This window comes from Achroia grisella, unplaced genomic scaffold (assembly GCF_030625045.1).
Source record: "Achroia grisella isolate CSIRO2021 unplaced genomic scaffold, CSIRO_AGI_Agris_v1 utg461, whole genome shotgun sequence".
Taxonomy (NCBI): domain Eukaryota; kingdom Metazoa; phylum Arthropoda; class Insecta; order Lepidoptera; family Pyralidae; genus Achroia; species Achroia grisella.
In genome coordinates, this window is record NW_026712871.1 from 1,184,121 (window position 1) to 1,204,934 (window position 20,814).

Consider the following 20,814-nt stretch of genomic DNA (forward strand, 5'->3'; position numbering starts at 1 on the left):
ATGTTTGTGACGTGCGAGGAATGAACCCGCGACCAATCGTAAGTAAAGCGGCGTGCTAAACCGCTAAACCACCGAGGTCGTCAATGCCTTTCATAACTAAATTAAGTATTTTAAAGTTAAATAACGTTTTATTAATTAATCTGTAGCATACACTCCCAAGCCATGTAATTTTAGGGTTAATTTTCATCCCTTCATAATAAACAACCTTTCTCTCCGAATCATTTATAATTCATCTCTGTACGTCCCCTGGGGAACATATCGTGAATATAGTACACGCAAGTTGACGCTATTTGCTCATAAGACAGTTACAAGAATAATTAATGACCTACCATGTTTATTCGTAGACGGACTCGGTGATCTAGCGGTTTAGCACCCCACCTTACTTCCGATGGTCGCAGGTTCGATTCTTCGCATGGTAGAAACTTTATATTCTTAAATAGACAATCATAGGAGGTCTAGCAGTTTAGCAAACAGCTTTTCTTCCGATATTCTCGAGTTCGATTCCTCACACGGTAGAAAATTTTATTAATGAATAGAATAGAAAATCATTTATTCAATTGAAACTTTTTTAATTTTATGTAGTGAACGAACTTACGGCTGACCTGATGGTAAGTGATTATCACCGCCCATGAGCACCCGCAACACCAGCGGAATTGCATGTTGTCGGCCTTTTAAGAAGGAATAAGCTCTTTTCTTGAAGGTTTCAATATCGTATCGGTTTGGAAATACCATTGTTGGAAGGTGATTCCACAATGTGGTTGTACGTGGCGAAAATAAACTTACATAGAAGCACTTTTGAACAGTCATCACTTTTTTTCAATGTACCGCTCATTCGGAAAGCTCATCACAAGAAGAACGAAAAGAAACTTGCGTGTTGCTCTTTTAAATAATTGTAACTTTACATTCTTAAGATGGAATGTGTGAATACAAATTACCAACTATTCGTTAGAGTCAAAATATTTAGCACAGAACAAGTTGAGTAACTAAATAAGAGTAAATCAGTCGTAGTGATAAGAGCAGACCAGTCCCTACAAGCAGCTCTTGTTCACGAGTATGACGGATGAGCCAGCCATCACTGCGCTCGACCATATTGTAATAGAAAATAGTCTTAATTCTAGAAAACTTGGGTCAATTGTGTCATTATTTTTAACTATGGTTCTAGAAATGTTATTTAGGGTTACGGCTCAAAGTTTAAAAAAATTCTTAAATGCCTTTAATTTTCAAATTGCATGGGATAGATTTTTTATGATTTTTCTCATGATGGTTTTTTTGTGAATGATAATGGAATGGTGCACCCGCCTGCGCTAACGGTTTACGCTGGCGGGGCACCAGTGGAGGATGACTAGATGAGCATGAGGTCAGGTCAGTTAGCCCATCGTGGTAAAGTCGCCATGAATTTATCACGAAGGTTTCCAGGGGGAACCGCGTGGAGGTCAACCTGACAGAGTACATTCCCCTTACTCCCCTTCTCATGATGGTTACAATCAATGCTGTCACCCCGTTTCGGTTTGACGGTGAGTTCTGGGACACCCTGTATACACTCTTTTGTTAAAGTCTGTGGTCAAATTGAGAATAGATTAATATTGTTTGTCTACAATATTATTTGTCTATAGTCACACTGAATGTTAAGTTAATTGTGGTCGAATTTCGAGCACAGGGCGACCACTAGTTCTACTTTTATTATATTGCTTTATTTTATCAGCATTTGGTGTTTTATTATTATTATTATTATCTACTTCTAATCTTTATATGTAAAAATTATGTGTCACGTTGTTGGTCCGCGATGGACTCCTAAACTTACTAACCGACTGCAAATTTGGTTAGCACATTGTGTGCAATTTGATCCAACTTGAAAGATAGGATAGCTTACACCAAAAGAATGTTAAAAAACCAGGACTATCCAGTTTTAAAAAAACAGAACGCAGTAATAGTGTTGCAATAGTTATTTTAATATGTAGTAACATTCAAGTAATTAATATAATCAGGTTTTTAATAAAAAGTATTTGATAAAATTATACTGTTGAAAATCAGGAATTAAGAGGCGCGGATATTATAAAAACCCAAGACGCTGCCAAACAACTATTCAGGACTTCTCAGGACACTCCAAAAAATAGGACATGTATCGGGTTTTTTTATACCACATAGGTGGCAAACAAGTATACGGCCCATCTGATGGTAAATGGTTACCGTAGCCTATGGACGCCTGAAACACCAGGGGTGTCACATGCGCGTTGCCGACCCTTAAGAAACCTTAATATACCCTTCTTGAAACACCCCATGCTGTAGTCTCTCGAGAAAACCTCGGCAGGTAGTTAATTCATTCACAGTCTAAGTGTACGCGGGAGGAAGCTCCTTTGAAACTGCACTGTCCGAGACCACTTAAGTTCCAGCGTGTGGGGATGAATTCCCTATCGATTGCGAATCAAATTGCACATTGTGTGCAATTTGATTCAACCTGAAAGACAGGATAGCGTACATCTCAATTTATACCCGCAATATTATTTTATTCAAGAACCTTTACCACACGCTTGGCCGGATCTGCTAGTAATAGTAAAACATCAATATAAAGGGTTTTTTGTTTGGCTTACCCTTTAGTTAGTATATCGTTTGTTGAGTTGGGCCAAATGCTCGTTTGCCACGAACGTAGTATAAAAAAAACTACCAAACCTACTAAAATCGATCTCATTGTTGACTCCCAGAAGACAATTTTTGCAGAAATCTTTTCATGGCCGTCTAAGAATAAAATAATTAAACAACTCTCAACTTTATTACAAGGCCGCAAGATTGCTGTTCTCTTGGCACGTTCCGTTACGTTATAGCGCAATGGCGCAATGACGTCACACTGCGTAACAGAAAATGGGTCAGTGGGTTTGCCGTATACATTCAATGACCAGTGTTGGTAGAGCTGTAATATCTATATTGATATTGCCGCAATGCGTGTCTTCATATACTGGACTTAGTATCCAGTTTTAAAAGACCCGCCGATGTATATAGCCTTTGAATTATTTTAAATAAATTCTTTGAGTTCTTTGAAATTCGAGTGTCATGCTTTAGTGGTTTACTACCCTGACTTTAGACACCAAAATATATGATTTTTGTTAGAATCTCATTAATCCCTACTAATATTAAATTCGAAACTTTGTCTGTATATCTGTTACCTTGTCACTTCTAAATGGCTGAACAGATCTTGATGAAATTTGAAAAATAAATAGATTGTGTCATGGCTACTTGATTAATCTGTTTTTAGCTTCAAAAAATAAGCAACATGACAAACAAGCAAAGTAGTACAAAATAAAACTGTATTAATTAATGCTCCTGACTTACTCTCCGATGATGGAAACACCGGTACATTTACTTAATACTAATATACCTTGATTTTTATAACCAACACTTTACCTCGGCTTCGGTGCTTATGTTGCCAGTATTATTCACTGATAGTGTAGATTTGTATATGTGAGAGAATCATTGACAGCCTCAGTGGTTTAGTGGTTTAGCACACCGCCTTACTTCCAATGGTCGCGGGTTCGATACCTCGCACGGCACAAACATTTGTATTCATGAGTATGATTGTTTGTTTCGATCTGGGTGTTTTTTATTTATAATATGTATTTACGAAAAAAAAATAACTATGTATTTATATCAGTTACCTAGTACCCATAACACAAGCTTTAGCTAGCTTGGGTCTAGATGGCGCTGTGTGAATTGTTCTAAGATTGTTATGATTATTAAAAACGTTATATTTTTTTATTTATACATTGAAACATCAAATATCTTAATAAAAAAATCATATCATAATATTCTTAGGGATCATGTTAAATTGGTTGTAATGACCAGTTATAATGAACCCTAAGTACTATTATTTGTCTACCGATGGGGCGTCATCTTAAACTGGGTACTTAGCGAGAAGGTCTCGCATTTTCTTACTTTAATGTCAAAGTTGATGAATTATATGATTTGAAACATTGATTTCAGATTCAGAGAGATTTATTCAGTTTCACTGGAAGAAATTAGAAGAGGCCTTTGCCATAAGGCACTCCGTACTGCAGGATATAAAATAATTAATAATGAATAAAAATACAAAAAAAAAACATAGGAAACTAAACAATTGCACAATTATTAATAATGTTAAAAATAAATATATGTATTATAGAGTGGAATAATTACACTAACATGATGTGTAACAAAAATATATTGAAAAGTGCAGAATAAAAGCTTATTTATTTATTTAATTATCAACAATAATCTACACCACAACCGATCCGCTCGACTGCACAAATTTTCGTGGAGTTTCCGAAAACGGAACAATTTTGCGTCCCAAGGTTCATTTTGTTGACACCGGGACTCGCAAATAAATAGTGCCCCTATTTATTTGCGAGCCCCATTTAGAACGGGATCTCTGGTCTCGTTAGTTATATATCAAAACTAGCTACTCGCCCCGACATAACCCGATGTACATGTATTATACATATAAACCTTCCTCTTGAATCACTCTATCTACTAAAAATCCGCTTCAAAATCCGTTGCGTAGTTTTAAAGATTTAAGCATACATAGGGACGGACAGATAGCGACCGCGACTTTGTTTTATACTATGTAATGATGGTCAAAACATAATTTATTAATGTACTTCTTGTTTGTTGCAGGAGAGAAGTGGTCTGGACAACATGCGCTCGTTAGAACATTATCTCACGGATATAATGAGGGCCGACACGTCAGAACATCTTAAAGGTAACCAATAATAATAATAGTAATAATAATAATACTGTAATATTAAACACTTGTAGAATAAATAGTCCGCAAATTTTTGTCTTCCACTTAAAAATTATCCATCCTCATCATTCATAATTTATACTGTCATTGTTTGGTGATTTTTACCCGCAATGATCAGTCTATTACCCCATCAATGGGAGATATATAATATATATATAAAAATAATAATAATAATAATAATTTATTTATTTGCCTGCTACATGGTAATTTTGATCTTACAATATAATATAAGTACACGACATGCAGCACCCAGTAGAGGTGTGCAAATATTGAAAATGATATCATAATTACAATATGTCATTACATTTCATTAAAACATTATAATAGGTACCACAATAAAGTAATAAATGTCACAGTATTCCACTAACGTCAATCAATATTATTAAAACTATAATTACATGAAGTCAGAGTTCGTATGTCAAATAATGCCTTATACTGTAGAAGTTATTTCCAATCAGCCACTCCTGTAACGTTGCCCTAAAATGCCTTATTATTATTATTACATTGTTTGATAGTATCAGGAACTTTATTATAAATGTTAATAAACATAGCACTGCTATTATTTTGATACAGTGATGTTCTCGGGATAATGTCTAAAACTAACATCTCTGCATTACGAGTGTTACCAATAATACTATACCGTCGTTACTTAGTGGTTTACTACCCGGAATTACGTCCAAGGGGTCGTCAGTTCAAATCTGACCGACGAAAAAAGTTTGTATACTTATATATTATCGAAATAGATGTTATTTTCCGGAAGTCAATTTCATTAGGTAATGGATTTACATTATTTTATTTAATATATATATATTTTCAATAAAAAATATATCAAAGTATTCATATCAGTTGTCTAGTACCCATAACATAAGCTCTGCTCACCGTTGGACTAGATGGCGCTGTGTTAATTGTCCAGGGGTATATTTATTTACTTAAATATAGATAATATTTAAATAAAGTTATATATCAATGTAGATGATTATATGGCCAGGGGAAGGCTGAAAAAGAGATGGATAGACTGTGTGAAAGATGATATGGTAAGAAAGGGAGTAAATAACGAGATGACTGCGAACAGGGATGAATGGAAGAGAAAAACATATACATAAACATACACAAAATAACTAACTCTCTAACCTATATCAGTCTTTTGACCGATACTCATATATCAAAAACTTATAACAAGATTAAAAAAAACCTAGTAACAGTGCCCTAAATTCCTACTAATATTGTAAATACAGCCAATATCAAAAATTCAAATTCAAAATGTCTTTATTCATGTAGGTCTATTACAGACTCTTATGATATGTCTAATCTACCGTCAGTTCGGAATGATTTCGAGATGAAAAGAACTGATGAGAAACTCAGCTCGTAGTCTTTTCAAATAAATGTTGTACATGTTTACAATAATACAGATTAATTTTTTAATTTCAAATTTGGGAGAATAGTTTAGTTTAGTTTAGTTTCATTTATTGACCAATGTAAAAAACATCTTTACATATATGGCAAGTCATAATATACAATAATGATATTTATAAAATTTAAATTCGATTACAATTATATTATTAAATAAAATAAATTAACTACGTACACAATACACGGTATAAACAAATATAATACGTCATAATAATGTTTAAAAATCATGATTACGGTATAATTATATAATTACATTTTGAGTCATATATTCTGTTATATTATAAAAAGGATGTTTTTCAAAATAATATTTTATTTTCAATTTAAATTCTTATATTATACATTTTTATTTTTTATATAGAGTGATTACCAGCATATGATAGTTTATACATAGTCTAATTCATAACTTGAACAGACCGATCCCCACAAGCAGCACCAAACCACATTAAAATACTAATGTAAGTTGCGTAAAGATGGCGACACGCTAATTCCTCTCTACTTCCTTTTTAGCGTTATCGAGCGTAGCGTCATCAGAAAAGTAAACTATTAGTTACTTTTTTTTTGTATAAAAGCCATAAAATTATTGTCCATTCATTCATTCATTAAGAGCTACGCTCTTGTCTGTGGAGCTCTTGCCACTTTCCGCGATCTTCTAGTTTTAGCACATATTTCTGTGTAAAAGCCATAAAATAATTGTAATCATCACATAGTATAAAACAAAGTCGCTGTCGCTGTCTGTCCATCCCTATATATGCTTATCTTTAAAACTACGCTACGGAGTTTGAAGCTGTTTTTTTTAACAGATAGAGTGATTCAAGAGGAAGGTTTATATGTATAATATATGTACACCCGTGCAAAGTCGGGGCGAGTAGCAATTTAAAAATAATTAAAGAACATATTTTCAATCGATTGTTTTCTATTCATTTTAAATACATAAAAAATAGGTAACGTATAGAAATACAAATACATCTTGAGTGATACCTGTGTAGTATCCCTATGTAGTATTACCAATAAACTGCTAAAATGATTGTTACCCTGCAATTGTAATGCCATTGAGTATTAGCGACTGTGAATCTGTTTTGTTGGCCGACTGTTTGCATAGGTGTCGTCACAAGAACGAAACAACCGCATAAAGTCTTACTAGATACGCCATTACATTTTATTTAGACATTTATATCATTGTTTATTGCACAAATAAAGAAATTTCTAAAGAAACTAAAGCAAAGGTAGACTTATCCCTAGAAGAGATATCTTCCAGTCAACCCAAAACAGTGGCATAGGTATTGGAGTGGGTAATAACTGGTTTAATTTTAATTTAATTGAGTTTCGTGCCAGTTCTTCTCAATTGAATCTGTATACTGAACTAGACGGTACGGAAAAATATAATACAAAAAAAATTACGTTCGTAAGCAGTTAAAATGTCCTATTTAATATAGGACATTTTTGCTTATTTTTTAAATGATTTTTTATTTTTTAATTTGAATTTAAATGATTTTTGAATTTGATTTTATATAGGTATAATATAATAATTATAGTTTTAATTTGTATATAATATTTTGCAGATATACGCACATGAGTCAGAAACAACTTAATCATAGATGCTATTCATTCATTAATTCATAAATTAATACGGACGCTCTTGTCGGTGGAACTCTTGCCACTTTCCACGATCTTCCATCGTGCTTTTAAATGTTGGTACAACACGGCTCCAATGTTCTCCCTATTCCCTTCTATTTTTCCCTCAATCTTCATAAATTCATCGTGTCGTATCATACCGATATATTCCATGTAAGATGCATTACAAATCTTTGATTATTTCGATATTCAAAGATTTCGTGTGAAATCGGGACGAACTTTTTATATAGGTACCTATATAAAAAAAAGATTATATCTATGGATGTATGTCTGTGTTGGACAATGTCATTTACGCAACTGGCATGCGACAACCTTTTGTATACTGGCAACCTTGAACGGGTTTTGTTAAATAATTAACTCGGTTAGAACGCTTTGAAAAACTGTTTTGTTTGTGTGTTTTGTGTATACATTATTTTATAGTAGGTATATACAGTAGTTTTTTTTTTAAGTTTCTGGACTTTAAATTTCCCAGAAATGAAATTTATAATAACATACCAAAGGATATATTGGAATTACCTTTAAATAAATTCAAAACATCTGTAAATCATATTTACTCACTAAACGGTTACTTGAATGACGAACGTGCGTGACAGTGGTTGTTCATGCACGAGATTTTCATGTAATGTACAACTATCTATATAATTTACTTACATAGATATGTGTAAAACGGCAACGCGCACGTGATACTGCTGGTGTTACAGGCGTTCATAGGCTACGGTAACCATTTACCATCAGATGGGCCGTATGCTTGATTGCAACCACCGTAGTATGAAAAAAATGTAAATAAAGTAGTTTCTTAAAAAAAAAATGAGTTTCTTGTCGGTTCTTCTCAATTGAATCTGTATATCGAACTGTACGATAGGAAAAAATGTAATACAAAACCTTTTACGTTCTAAACTTTCCTATATGAATAAATAATTTCTGATTTGATTTGATTTGATTTGACTCCAAATCCGAAAAAAGATACTATTAAAAAACAGGAATGTGAAAATTATCCTTTTCGAAGTCGGTAGAAATTTGGTTCGTAAACCGTATCTCTATTCGAACTACTTTAATGCTGTTGGTCGCAACTGGCCTTTACAGCTTCACCTCACGATATGTGATGATGATACGTGAGTGCAGATGACACTCCAACCAAAAGAATAATAATAATCTATAATAATAATAATCTCAGGACAATTCACACAGCACCATCTAGACCCAAGTTAAGCTAGCTAAAGCTTGTGTTATGGGTACTAGATAACTGATACAAATACATAGATATTTTTTTTTCGTAAATACATACTTAATATACATAGAAAACACCCAGACCGACACAAACAATCATACTCATGAATACAAATGTTTGTGCCGTGCGAGGAATCGAACCCGCGACCATCGGACGTAAAGCGGTGTGTTAGACCGCTAGACCACCGAGGTCGTCAAGAAGGATTTATAGAGTGGCTGAAGGCCAACTCCCGCCCGACGGATACGACTTTAGTCTGATCTAGCGGAGCCCGCTAGGGTCCGAACCTCCTCGGCCGTCGCAATTTCGATCCCCATTTCAATTTGCCGGGGGGTCAGAGGGTACAGTATATCAGAGGTAAAATGTCGTCTGGGTGTTTACCTCAGTCTCACCTATTTCAGCCGTCAACTCAGCTTGCTTCGTAATGTTTGGTTGTAAATTGTAGATACTGATTAGGCAGTGAAATTACAGGATAACAGTCATGACTTAAGTAGTCCTCTGGAATATCAACGCATGAGTAGTATCACGGGTGTTATATGAAAACGTGATGGACATTCTATTCATGAGCATAGGTGACGGTTACTGCCTATTATCAGGTGTTTAATGAGCTTGTTTCCAATTACTTATTTATTCAAATTATATTAAAAACTTAGAGGACCCTGTATACTTACGCAATATATGTACTCTATATTGCGTAAGTATACAGGGTCTGTTTACTATAAAAAGGTTAAAATTCTAATTTTTATTTCTTACTCTTTATATTTACACCGTTTTAGAATAATATTTCATATGAATGTGTTTACCAAAAATGCAATGCATTCAATTTGATGGTTCATGTATAGAATGGTATAAAAAATAATAGTTTTAATACTTAAAAAGCAAATTCATTTACATTGTCTATTATGCAGTTAAGTATCTGTCTACTTAGTTGCAGAGTATACATAATTATGTCTATTTCAGAGATAAATTACCCCACTTAGGAATCGTCAATCATTCCTAACAAACAAATTACATAAACGCAAGACGAATCAATGAAAAACAACCGCATCAAATTTGACATTTTCGCGTCCGCCAGTAGACGAAAAGCAGTTAAAAATAACTAGGATCATAGACTATGTTTCTAAATACATCGCCTCGTGACTAAATACCTATTAGGTACTTATAGAATTTCCATATAAAGCGACCGTTTTAAAATAACGTGGTGCGCCGACCACGTCTATAGCGGATTATCTATTTTTAAATCGGCCGAATTACCATGCTGAAATGAACCTGCCGATTTGGGTTGTTGTTCAGGTAAGATGTGTTATATAGTCAGGTTAGTGTTTCAAATTTAGCCGGTTAATAGTAGAACGAAGCCAATCGGGTCGCGTCATTCCGTCCTGTCAGTAGGAAAGCGCGCGCGAACATAGCGCATGCGTGCACCGCTGCGGTACAGATTAAAAATTTTTAATTTCAAATTTAGAAGCGTAGGCGAGGCGCGGTGCGTCTATTTATAAAAAAAAATATTGTGCGTACGCATTGGAGTGCAGTGAACTCGAGTTTCGAAAATTGTGATTTAATGTTAAGTTTTGGGAAAAGTGGAAGTGGGGAGAAAATATTTTGTTTTGGTAGTATGTACATAATATTATCTATTATCATATTCAAGGATAACAACCATAAACCGCGTATTTTTTTTAACCTTACAAATGAGACCACGATAATTTTATATACAGCCATAAATAAAAATAAATAGCGGAAACTTCGGAAGAAGTTTATTATGGCATATAGTGCTATGCAATATACCATTTAGGTTTTAAGGTCCAAATATTTATTTCCTTATGAAGTCTATGACCGCGGCCATAGACTTCATCTAGAATAGCACTATGAATATAACGTCATGCCCATACTACCTTTAATATCACATAGAGAATTTAAAAAACTATCAAAATTATTTATACAAAACTTCAGTGCGAATCTAATTAAATAATATTAATAACAACCCAATGTAATACACACAGCGCCATCTAATCTCAAGCTAAGCAAAGCTATAGTGGATATTCGACAACAGAAGAAATACTCAAGTTAACTTGAACACCAAATCAATCGATCGTTTAAACTATTATAATATAGAAATTATTATATTATTGTCTATGGATTTCTGTGCAATATCACTATTCACGTGGTCTATGTATCTCTATGTTTCTACCCACATCGAAAAGAAGGCTATTAACTCATTTAACCGGTTTTTTAAAATAGAGTTTCTTGAATTAGAGTTCTACGATTGCGTATTTTTTATATTTTTTACCACCAGAACTCGTTTTTTTCCTTAATTATTCTATTTATGCACTACTAGCTACTCGCTCTGGCTTCACGTATTATACATATAAACCTTCCTCTTGAATCACTCTATCTATTAAAAAACGGCTTCAAAATCCGTTGCGTAGTTTCAAAGATTTAAGCATATAGGGACGGACAGACAGCGACAGCGACTTTGTTTTATACTATGCAATGATTTTTTATCGGTGCAATAGCAAGATAAGATAAAAATAAACTAAATAACGGAAAATAAAATGTGTTTCAATGATGTCTACGATCTCTAGAATAATTCTAATGAAAACTGTGGATAATGTGAAGTAGAATCACATTTTCCACGTTTTAGCTAAGAATTTCATTGCATTGCTGCTCCGCTCCTATTAATTGTAGCGTGATGTTATATATTATATATTATATTATAGTCTTCCTCGATAAATGGGCTATCCAACAGTAAAAGAATTTTCAAAATCCATTCAGCAGATCCAGAGATTACCCTCTACAAATCTCACACACTTTACCTCTTTATGATATTTTTTATTTATTTCATTTATAATCTTTATTCTGCTGATAAATTAAATTTAATATCTATACATCTATACATGTAATTAAATAAATTGGAGTGTCTGTTTGTAATATTTAAATAACCGTTTTTTACTACATGCATATGAATATAAATCGGTGCATACACCAAAATAATATTTTTTACAAATTTTGTCTGTCTGTCTGTCTGTTTGTTCCAGCTAATTTCTGAAATGACTGGACCGTTTTTGACAGGATATTTTTGGCAGGTAGCTGATGTAATACGGAGTAACTTGGCTACTTTTGTTTTAGAAAAATAAAGTTAAATTCCACGCGGACGAATCCACGTGGAATAACTTTATTTTTCTCACTGTCGCGGGAGAGTTAGTTTGTTTATAAAATTTAGCCTCCACCAATAGTCTCCTCGAGCCTCTGTCCAACCATTACACTTTCAGTTTTCACCTCAACCTGAAAACTCAGCTCATTGAGTTTTTTCCTCCGATAACCTTCCCTTCGTAGTCATGTCAAGGTTTCTGTACCGTTGCCTCAACGTTCATTCTATAAAAAAAATGTTCGGCCAACAATGACAGTTACTGGCAGATAACCAGATGTAAGTAGACTTTATACATTGTGATATGCGAGGCACCACTACTTAACTAGTACAAAAAAAGAAATATTTATTGAGATATATCTATACATATAAATATAATTGGGGTGTCTGTTTGTAATATTGAAATAACCGTTTTTTACTACATGCATATGAATATCAATACGGTACATGCACCAAAATATCATTTATAACAATTTTTGTCTGTCTGTCTGTCTGTTTGTCGGCTAATCTCTGAAATGGCTGGACCGATTTTGACTGTTTTTGGCTGGTAGCTGATGGAATAAGGAGTAACTTGGGCTAGTTTTATTTCAAAATAATAAAGTTAAATTCCATGCGGACGAAGTTGCGGGTACAGCTAGTATAATATATATTGAGATATATAGAAATATATATGAGATAAGATAATATTGTAAACATGTACAACATTTATTTCAAAAGAATACGAGCTGAGTTTCTTGTCAGTTCTTCTCATCTCGAAATCATTCTGAACTGACGGTAGATTTGACATATCATAAGAGTCTGTAATAGACCTACATGAATAAAATCACCACCTCCTATTCACCAATCCCAATTGTTTAACAGTGATATTCTATTTATAAGGCAAAACGTTTGCTGGGTCAGCTAAATAAATAAATAACCCTGGACAATTGACACAGCGCCATCTAGTCCCACGGTCAGCAGAGCTTGTGTTATGGGTACTAGACGATGGCGTTGTATTAATTATGATGAAGTATTATTATTATGTTATTGATATAGGTTTTCAAAGACAAACATACGGTACATAAACAAAAATATAAATAATTTTTTTTGGGTCGTCCAGATACGAACTCACGATCATTCGAACGGTTCGGTCGGAAATCACTATACCAGGACGCTCTCAGTCAAACAAACAGAGTAATAAAATATTAATGTCGCAATGGACAAAGTCTTGGAATAAAACATAGTTTAATTATCTTCTCAATTATATCAGACATATTTTTATTTGCTTATTTACATATCTAATTAATTGGTTTATACATATCGTAATAATTAATCTATAAAGCTGAAGAGTTTGTTTGTTTCTTTGAACGCTCTAATCTCAGGAACTACTGGTTCGAATTGAAAAATTCTGTTTATATTGGATAGGTTAGGTTTTAAGCCTACGTATGTAACATTACGCTACGACCAATAGGAGCGGAGCTGCAATGAAAAATATTACATAAGGGGGGGGGGGGGGGGGGGGGGGGGGGAATGAAACGCAATCGAAGTTGCGTGGGACAGCTAGTATATAATACATATAATATTGCAATCTCACGTAATGATTTTTAATAAAAAAAATTTCTATGTTACTCTTATTAATATTTTCTGTTTTTCTTTTTGTTGATCCTTACCACTCAGTTAAAATTATATCAAATTATACTGTGAACTATTTACATTATTTTTATTATACTCACACCGCACACACACTCACCAATAATATTGCTCCTTTTATTTTATATTTATTTTAATTATTATTTTCACGTACCCTCAAATGGGTTAAAGCTGAAAATCAGTGTTTTGTTCCCTGAACAATGTCCCACGCTGAGCTTCGACCTTTTTGTATTGCTACAGATCACACATAATAACACAATTTTATAAATCTTATGTTGTATTATGTATTGTCTATTCTTATGAACATGTTGTGTGTGATTAGTAACAAACAAATAAACGATATATCTATCTATCTATAAATAATTATATTCTTAATCCTTAAAAATATTATAAATGTGAAAGTAGGGATGTTTGTTACTCTTTCACGCAAAAACTACGGAACCTATCATCTTGAAATTTGGAGGTATTAGAATGAACATAGGATACTAATGTAATTTAGATTTAAGATTAAAAAGTACAAATATTTTTGACTCAATGCGAGCGAAGCTGCGGGTCAAAGCTAGTGATACAATAAAGAGTTATTTTTATCATTAGAAGTGCTGGTAAAAATATGTAGTTGTTTAATTGTACGTTATTGAAAATATATGAATCTGATGAGGTAGGTACATTCAGGTGAGCGCTGGCTGGGTCGACCTAGTTTCAGCTGTTCCTGGAATGCCCGGGAACATCCCACTCCACCCGCATCGGTGCAGTATCGAGCGAGTTTTATTATAAGCTTCATTCAATTTTATGTAGATGTAACAAGTTCATAACAACCATGGCTGTGTGCGTTTTGTCCTGGGATTTATAGAGATTTAAAACATTACAGTAGACCATAGACTATTTTGTCATTAAATTGTTTTATTTCTTTCCTTTATCTTAATTAATAGACTATGGCTGTATGAATTTCGTCCTGGGATTTATCGAGATTTAAAACATTACAGTAGACCATAGACTATTATGTCATTAAATTACTTTATTTGTTTCCTTTATCTAAATTAATAAACTATGGCTGTATGAATTTCGTCCTGGGATTTATCGAGATTTAAAACATTACAGTAGACCATAGACTATTATGTCATTAAATTACTTTATTTCTTTCCTTTATCTAAATTAATAAACTATGGCTGTATGAATTTCGTCCTGGGATTTATCGAGATTTAAAACATTACAGTATATTATTATGTCATTAAATTACTTTTTTGTTTTTTTATCTAAATTAATAAACTATGGCTGTATGAATTTCGATGAGATTTATCGAGATTTAAAACATTACATTCATATAGACTATTATGTCATTAAATTACTTTATTTGTTTCCTTTATCTAAATTAATAAACTATGGCTGTATGAATTTCGTCCTGAGATTTATTGAGATTTAAAACGTTACAGTAGACCATAAATTAAGTTAGCATTAAGTCATTAAATACTTAATTTAATTTCTTTATTTTATCTATACTTAAGTATATTAATCATTAGATTTTTGTTTTTTTACGGTAAAAACTTAAAATATTAGATAGATTTTTCAATTTATTTAACCTATATTCATATAGAAAGCAATACTTTGACCTCGTATAACAGGTTATAACTCAATTAGTTTTAGTTTCTGGTCTTTTATACAAAAATAGTTAGTCGTTAATTTTAATTAAATTACAACACTTTTAATGACCTACCTCACACGCCTTGACTTTTGGCGGGCACAAGAAATCTAAATTAAATAAATTATTCAAACTAGCTCACCCACCAAACGTTATTTGTCAAAAAGATTAAATATGTAAATCGTAAAATAAAAATGATACATTTTGTTAAAAAAAAATTAAGGGTGGGTCACCCTTATCATTGAGGGGTATTATAAACTAAAGGTTGCCTGTAAGAGATTGCTTAGCGATAAGGCCGCCTTTTGTACTCGTCATTGTTATAAAAATATGTTTTTATAGTAATTAATATTTTCTGTAACTGGTGCAAAAAAGTGTAAAAATAAAATAAAAAAAATAAATAAATAGATATTGATCGACTCTCAGACCTACCTGATATCCAGACTAGATAAAAATCAGTAAAATCTTTTCGAAGGAGTTTGGTAACAAACAGAGCGACACGAGAATTGTACATTTTAGATTATTATTTTCGTCGCTAATTGAAATTGCAATAAATATATTAATAGTTTATTTTTATGAATATTATTAATATTATGCAACAAATCGTAAATACTCTAAGAAAAATAAACGTGCGTACTTACATTGCTGAATCACTCGGCTTCCCGCCAATTGTCGAGACAATACGACAACGCTCTATTTAGTTTATGGTAATACAGATAATAAATTATAATGTCGAAAACTTTGATTGATCTGTAGAAAAAGAACATTAGGAGACATTTTATCAAGTATTGAATAGAGGAAAAACGTGTTTATTTATTTTTTAATGAATAAAGTCAAAAATTCACTTCGTAAAACTGCTTTTAAAAATTATTTTGAAAAATAAAAAGATATATTATCAACAAATACATTAAAATATCGGTTATAGTTTTTTTTAACAAATAAGACTCTCTGGTTTAATTTTTTTTTTAATAAATTAAGGCGGGACGCTATATTTTTCACATATTCGTACGTGGCAAAGGAAATAAATTATCAACTATGGAATTTCACAACAGTAAAATGCGAGATAGAAAACAAACGTTATCTTAAGAGAGAATCATGTGAACACATTTACTTTGTACTTACAATATTACATCATTTTAGGTTATGTTTGTTGAGAGACATATCGGTTTACCATAGACTAGAGGCCGCCTCGGCTACTCCCGGCCGTTTATAATTTTATTCATTTTATATTTAGTCTATGAAAGTTTGTGATGACATTTTTATACTGAGATAACTTTCTATAAAGTCAATTGTCTAGATACTTCTGTCTTACCTAATTTTCCGTTAAATATGTTATTTTGTAAGATATATTTTAATTTGAAGAGTCAAGTGTAGTGAAATTATTCATGTATTAAACACCTTAGTTGAGGCATGAAGGACTAATGTTTATTTATTTAGTTATTTCAGGCTACTAATGACCTGTATTATAAATATCTTATAGACTAACATTCATATCTAATAATAATAATATCAATTGTCTGTGTGGTCATGGCACTGTCGACGGCAATCTGCCACGGTAGCGCCGATACACCACCCACTTCGGCCAGTAGTCCTCCTTCATGAAGGTGGGCTGCATGTTGAGGATCCGGGCCACGAACAGCTTGAAACTCGCGTTGTAACTCTACTCCAGCTATCAGTCAGTCACGCTCAGTATTAGGTTACTCCTGGTCCGTATGTAGTGGTTGATGTCCTGTCTCTCTTTCTCTCCTTAAGAATAGTAATTTATGAAGAACACTTCAAGCACTACAAATTCTTATTAAAAAATAAAAATAAAACTTTTTTTTTCAAGCGCTACAAATTCTTTATAATTCCTGATGCATATGAGTAGATGCTTGTTTCCAGTTACTTAAAATAAAAAATAATAGTTTATTTATTTTTTTAAAACGCTACAATTTCTTTATAATCTTACTAATGCTATTCATACATACGAGTTGTTTCCAGTTACTTAAAATAAAAAAATAATAACGTATTTCTATACATTTTTTTCAAGCACTAGTAATTATTTATAATATCCCTGATGCTATTCATACATACGCGTATAAGCTTATTTCCAATTACATAAAATAAAATAAAAAATAGTGTAACTCTATATATTTTTTTAAAAAGTAGCTAGCTAAAGTCCTGACAACACAATTCACGATGCCAAACAAATTCGTACCGTAAATATAACTAACAATGCTAAGTGTGAAGCGGTAACCTTGAGTGATGCGTTTACGAAAGAAGTTACGCAAACATAGTGATGTACATGTCGCTGTGAATCGATACACAATCGGTCAAGGGCATCTCTAATTGAATCACTTTTTTTTTATTTGTTTAATGCAAAGCAAAGCCATCATGCGGAACAGTTATAATCTTATCTGTATGTAATTATATAATCAATTATATAATATTGAATGTTTTTATTATAAGATTATTTAATGACCTTGGTTATCTAGCGGTTTAGCACACAGCCATTGGTTTCTATGGTCGCAAGTTCGATTCCTATACTGTTTATATATTTGTATTAGTGTGGTTTTTCTCTGTTTTTTTATGCAATTGGACTGGTAAACAATCTGGCACACCTGACGGTAACTGGTAACTGCTGTCTATATTCATGTAACGTATCTCATCATCACGTCATCATGTAACGTAGTAACAGTAGTTGGTGATATCATAAATCTTATTAATATTATAAACGCGTAAGTTTGGATAAACTGGGCCAACTTAGGTCCAATATTTAGTAACTTAACATTTAAATGTTTGTTTTATAACACGAGATTTTTGAACTCTTAAAATTGAACCGTAATGTCATTAATATAATAATAATCTCAGGACAATTTACACAGCGCCATCTAGACCCAAGTTAAGCTAGCTAAAGCTTGTGGGTACTAGATAACTGATACAAACACATAGATGTCTTTTTTTTTCGTAAATACATACATATTATACATAATAAACACCCAGACCGATACAAACAATCATACTCATGAATACAAATGTTTGTGCCGTCCGAGGAATCGAACCTGCGACCATAGGAAGTAAGGCGGTATGCTAAACCGCTAGACCACCGAGACCGTCGCTATATGAAACGATAAATTAAAAACTACTCGTTGACTAATTATATAATTCAATGCAAACGCATAAAATAATAAAAAGTTTCCACTCTAATATTTATTACAATCATAGCATTATAAACTTAATTACTGTGCCTACTGAAAAAAAAATGTTAAAAATCTTTATGGCCAATTGACCGAGTAACCTGAACAACGGTCACATTTGTTTAGATAAGATTTGAAACTCATGTGGAGTACCTTCAAATATTTAGTACATTTTTAACAGTGGAATAATTTTGTTATCTCTATTAAATATTAAAAACTAATCGACTCGCGCAACTCTCAATCACACTCGTATGAAAGAAAGAAAGCAAGATATATTTATTTGGCGCATACAAAACAAATATATAAAAAAAATATAATTATTTATTTGAAAAAATACATTTCCGACCTTTTGACATTCGATTGACAAAAAGAAAAATACTATATGTAAATTGGGCAAAAAATAGTGATATATTTAGTTTAATTTACATATTTTTCTTTTTGTAAAACATGTATCCTTATTTGAAAAGAATACAAGCTGAGTTTCTTATCAGTTCTCATCTCGAGACCACTACGATATGACGGTAGATTTAACATATCGTAAGAGTCTGTAATAGACCTACATGAATAAAGATATTTTGATTTTTTTAAATTATAGTCTACGTTATTCTTGATGTAAATATAATATTACTACAAAGTTTCATTAATATCCGTTTTGTAGGTTTTACGTGAACTCTACCAAACATTCATACTCGCAAACTTACGCGTTTATAATATTAATAAGATAGTTATATATGATCTAAGTCAAAAAATCCAAAGAAAAAAGTTTCATCGTTCTAGCTTTAAAAATTTCCATACAAACTTTCATTTCAAGGGTAACATTACAAAAAAATATATATATATTATAATAATAAATTTTGAAAGTCATCTTTATCTATGTTTAATCATAATCAATAGTCAATAAACAAATTCAAGCTTCTATTTATAAAAATACCAATAATTCCGTACAACCTTTCATCTCCTCTTTCAACCCCTATTGTCGGATTAAAAAGTAGCAAATGTTATTTTCAGGGTCCAATCTACGTGTGTACCAAATTTCATTCAAATCAGCAAAGTTTTGGCCTGATAGCGAGACAGACAGACAAGTTACTTTCACATTTATAGCGCCTAATCAATATAACTATTACTCAATATTTAGTAAGGATTATATTGTATTGTAAATAGTAATTTTAGGCGCGAAAGTATTACGTCATCTAACATTAGTGATGTGCGCGTCACGCTTAATCGATATTGTCAAGGTTAGACTTAATAGATGGCTGCGATGTTACGATTCTTGTCGTGACTACTGATTTAAATAATTGTAACTGTATTTATTATTTACTGGCAATGCTGAGACTAGAATAATAAATGTAGATGGAGTAATAAATTGGTTTTGTCATAATTTAAACCGATTGAATCTATGAAATAGAAACATAAGTACTCTTTATTCAAATATACTTATTTTTTTTTAAATAAGCGTTTTTGAATATTCTTTTTTTTTAATTATTATTCTATGCATACGTCTCTGTTTTCTCTCCTTTTTTTCTCTTCTTGAAGGTTATCTGTAAGGGATTACTTGAATCAAAACGAATCAAAAACTTTTTTATTCATGTAGGATATTTTAGCCGCTTATGAACGTCATTTTTTTTTATATATTTTGGTCTTTAGCATCCAGTTCAGTATACAGATTCAATTGAGAAGAACTGGCAAGAAACTCAACTGAATTGGACTTATAAGACTGATTTTGTACATCCAATGGATGAAATGAATGAGCGGTAGAATAAAAAAATGAAAATTTTCAAAACTTGTATTATAAATTTATTTGAATAAAGAATATTTCTATTTCTATTTCCAAATCAATGCTAATTTTATTTATTTTATATATGACTCTTGCACCTTTATTAAAAATACAGAACAAAATAATATACATAGTATGTAGGTAGAAAAGGCGATCTTATCGCTTAAGTGATCTCTTCCAGACAACATTTGGGAAGAGGAGAAGAGATAGAAGGTGGTGGATAGAGTTTAATTCTTGTATTACATGTTTGGTGCTATAGGAATGAATAAATAAGAATAAAATAAATAATCAATCGAGTGGATATAGGAATGTTTATTACCCACTTGGAAGGCAAACATTATTAGCGAAATGTGGCCATTATTGTTGTGTTCACGACAGATATACTGATATAGATAATACTGCCTCTGATTACACCTTCTATAATA

At 32.2% G+C, this 20,814-nt stretch overlaps 1 protein-coding gene across 2 annotated transcripts in view; it reads left to right on the plus strand.

Moving 5' to 3' along the window:
* Positions 1 to 20,814, plus strand: part of LOC131845225 (translational regulator orb2) — a 104,257-nt gene that overhangs the window by 38,140 nt on the left and 45,303 nt on the right. For both annotated transcript variants that reach the window (XM_059194263.1, XM_059194262.1), the window contains exon 2: positions 4,642 to 4,726. In XM_059194263.1, the coding sequence (XP_059050246.1) occupies positions 4,642 to 4,726 (85 nt within the window). The remainder of the gene's footprint in view (positions 1 to 4,641; positions 4,727 to 20,814) is intronic.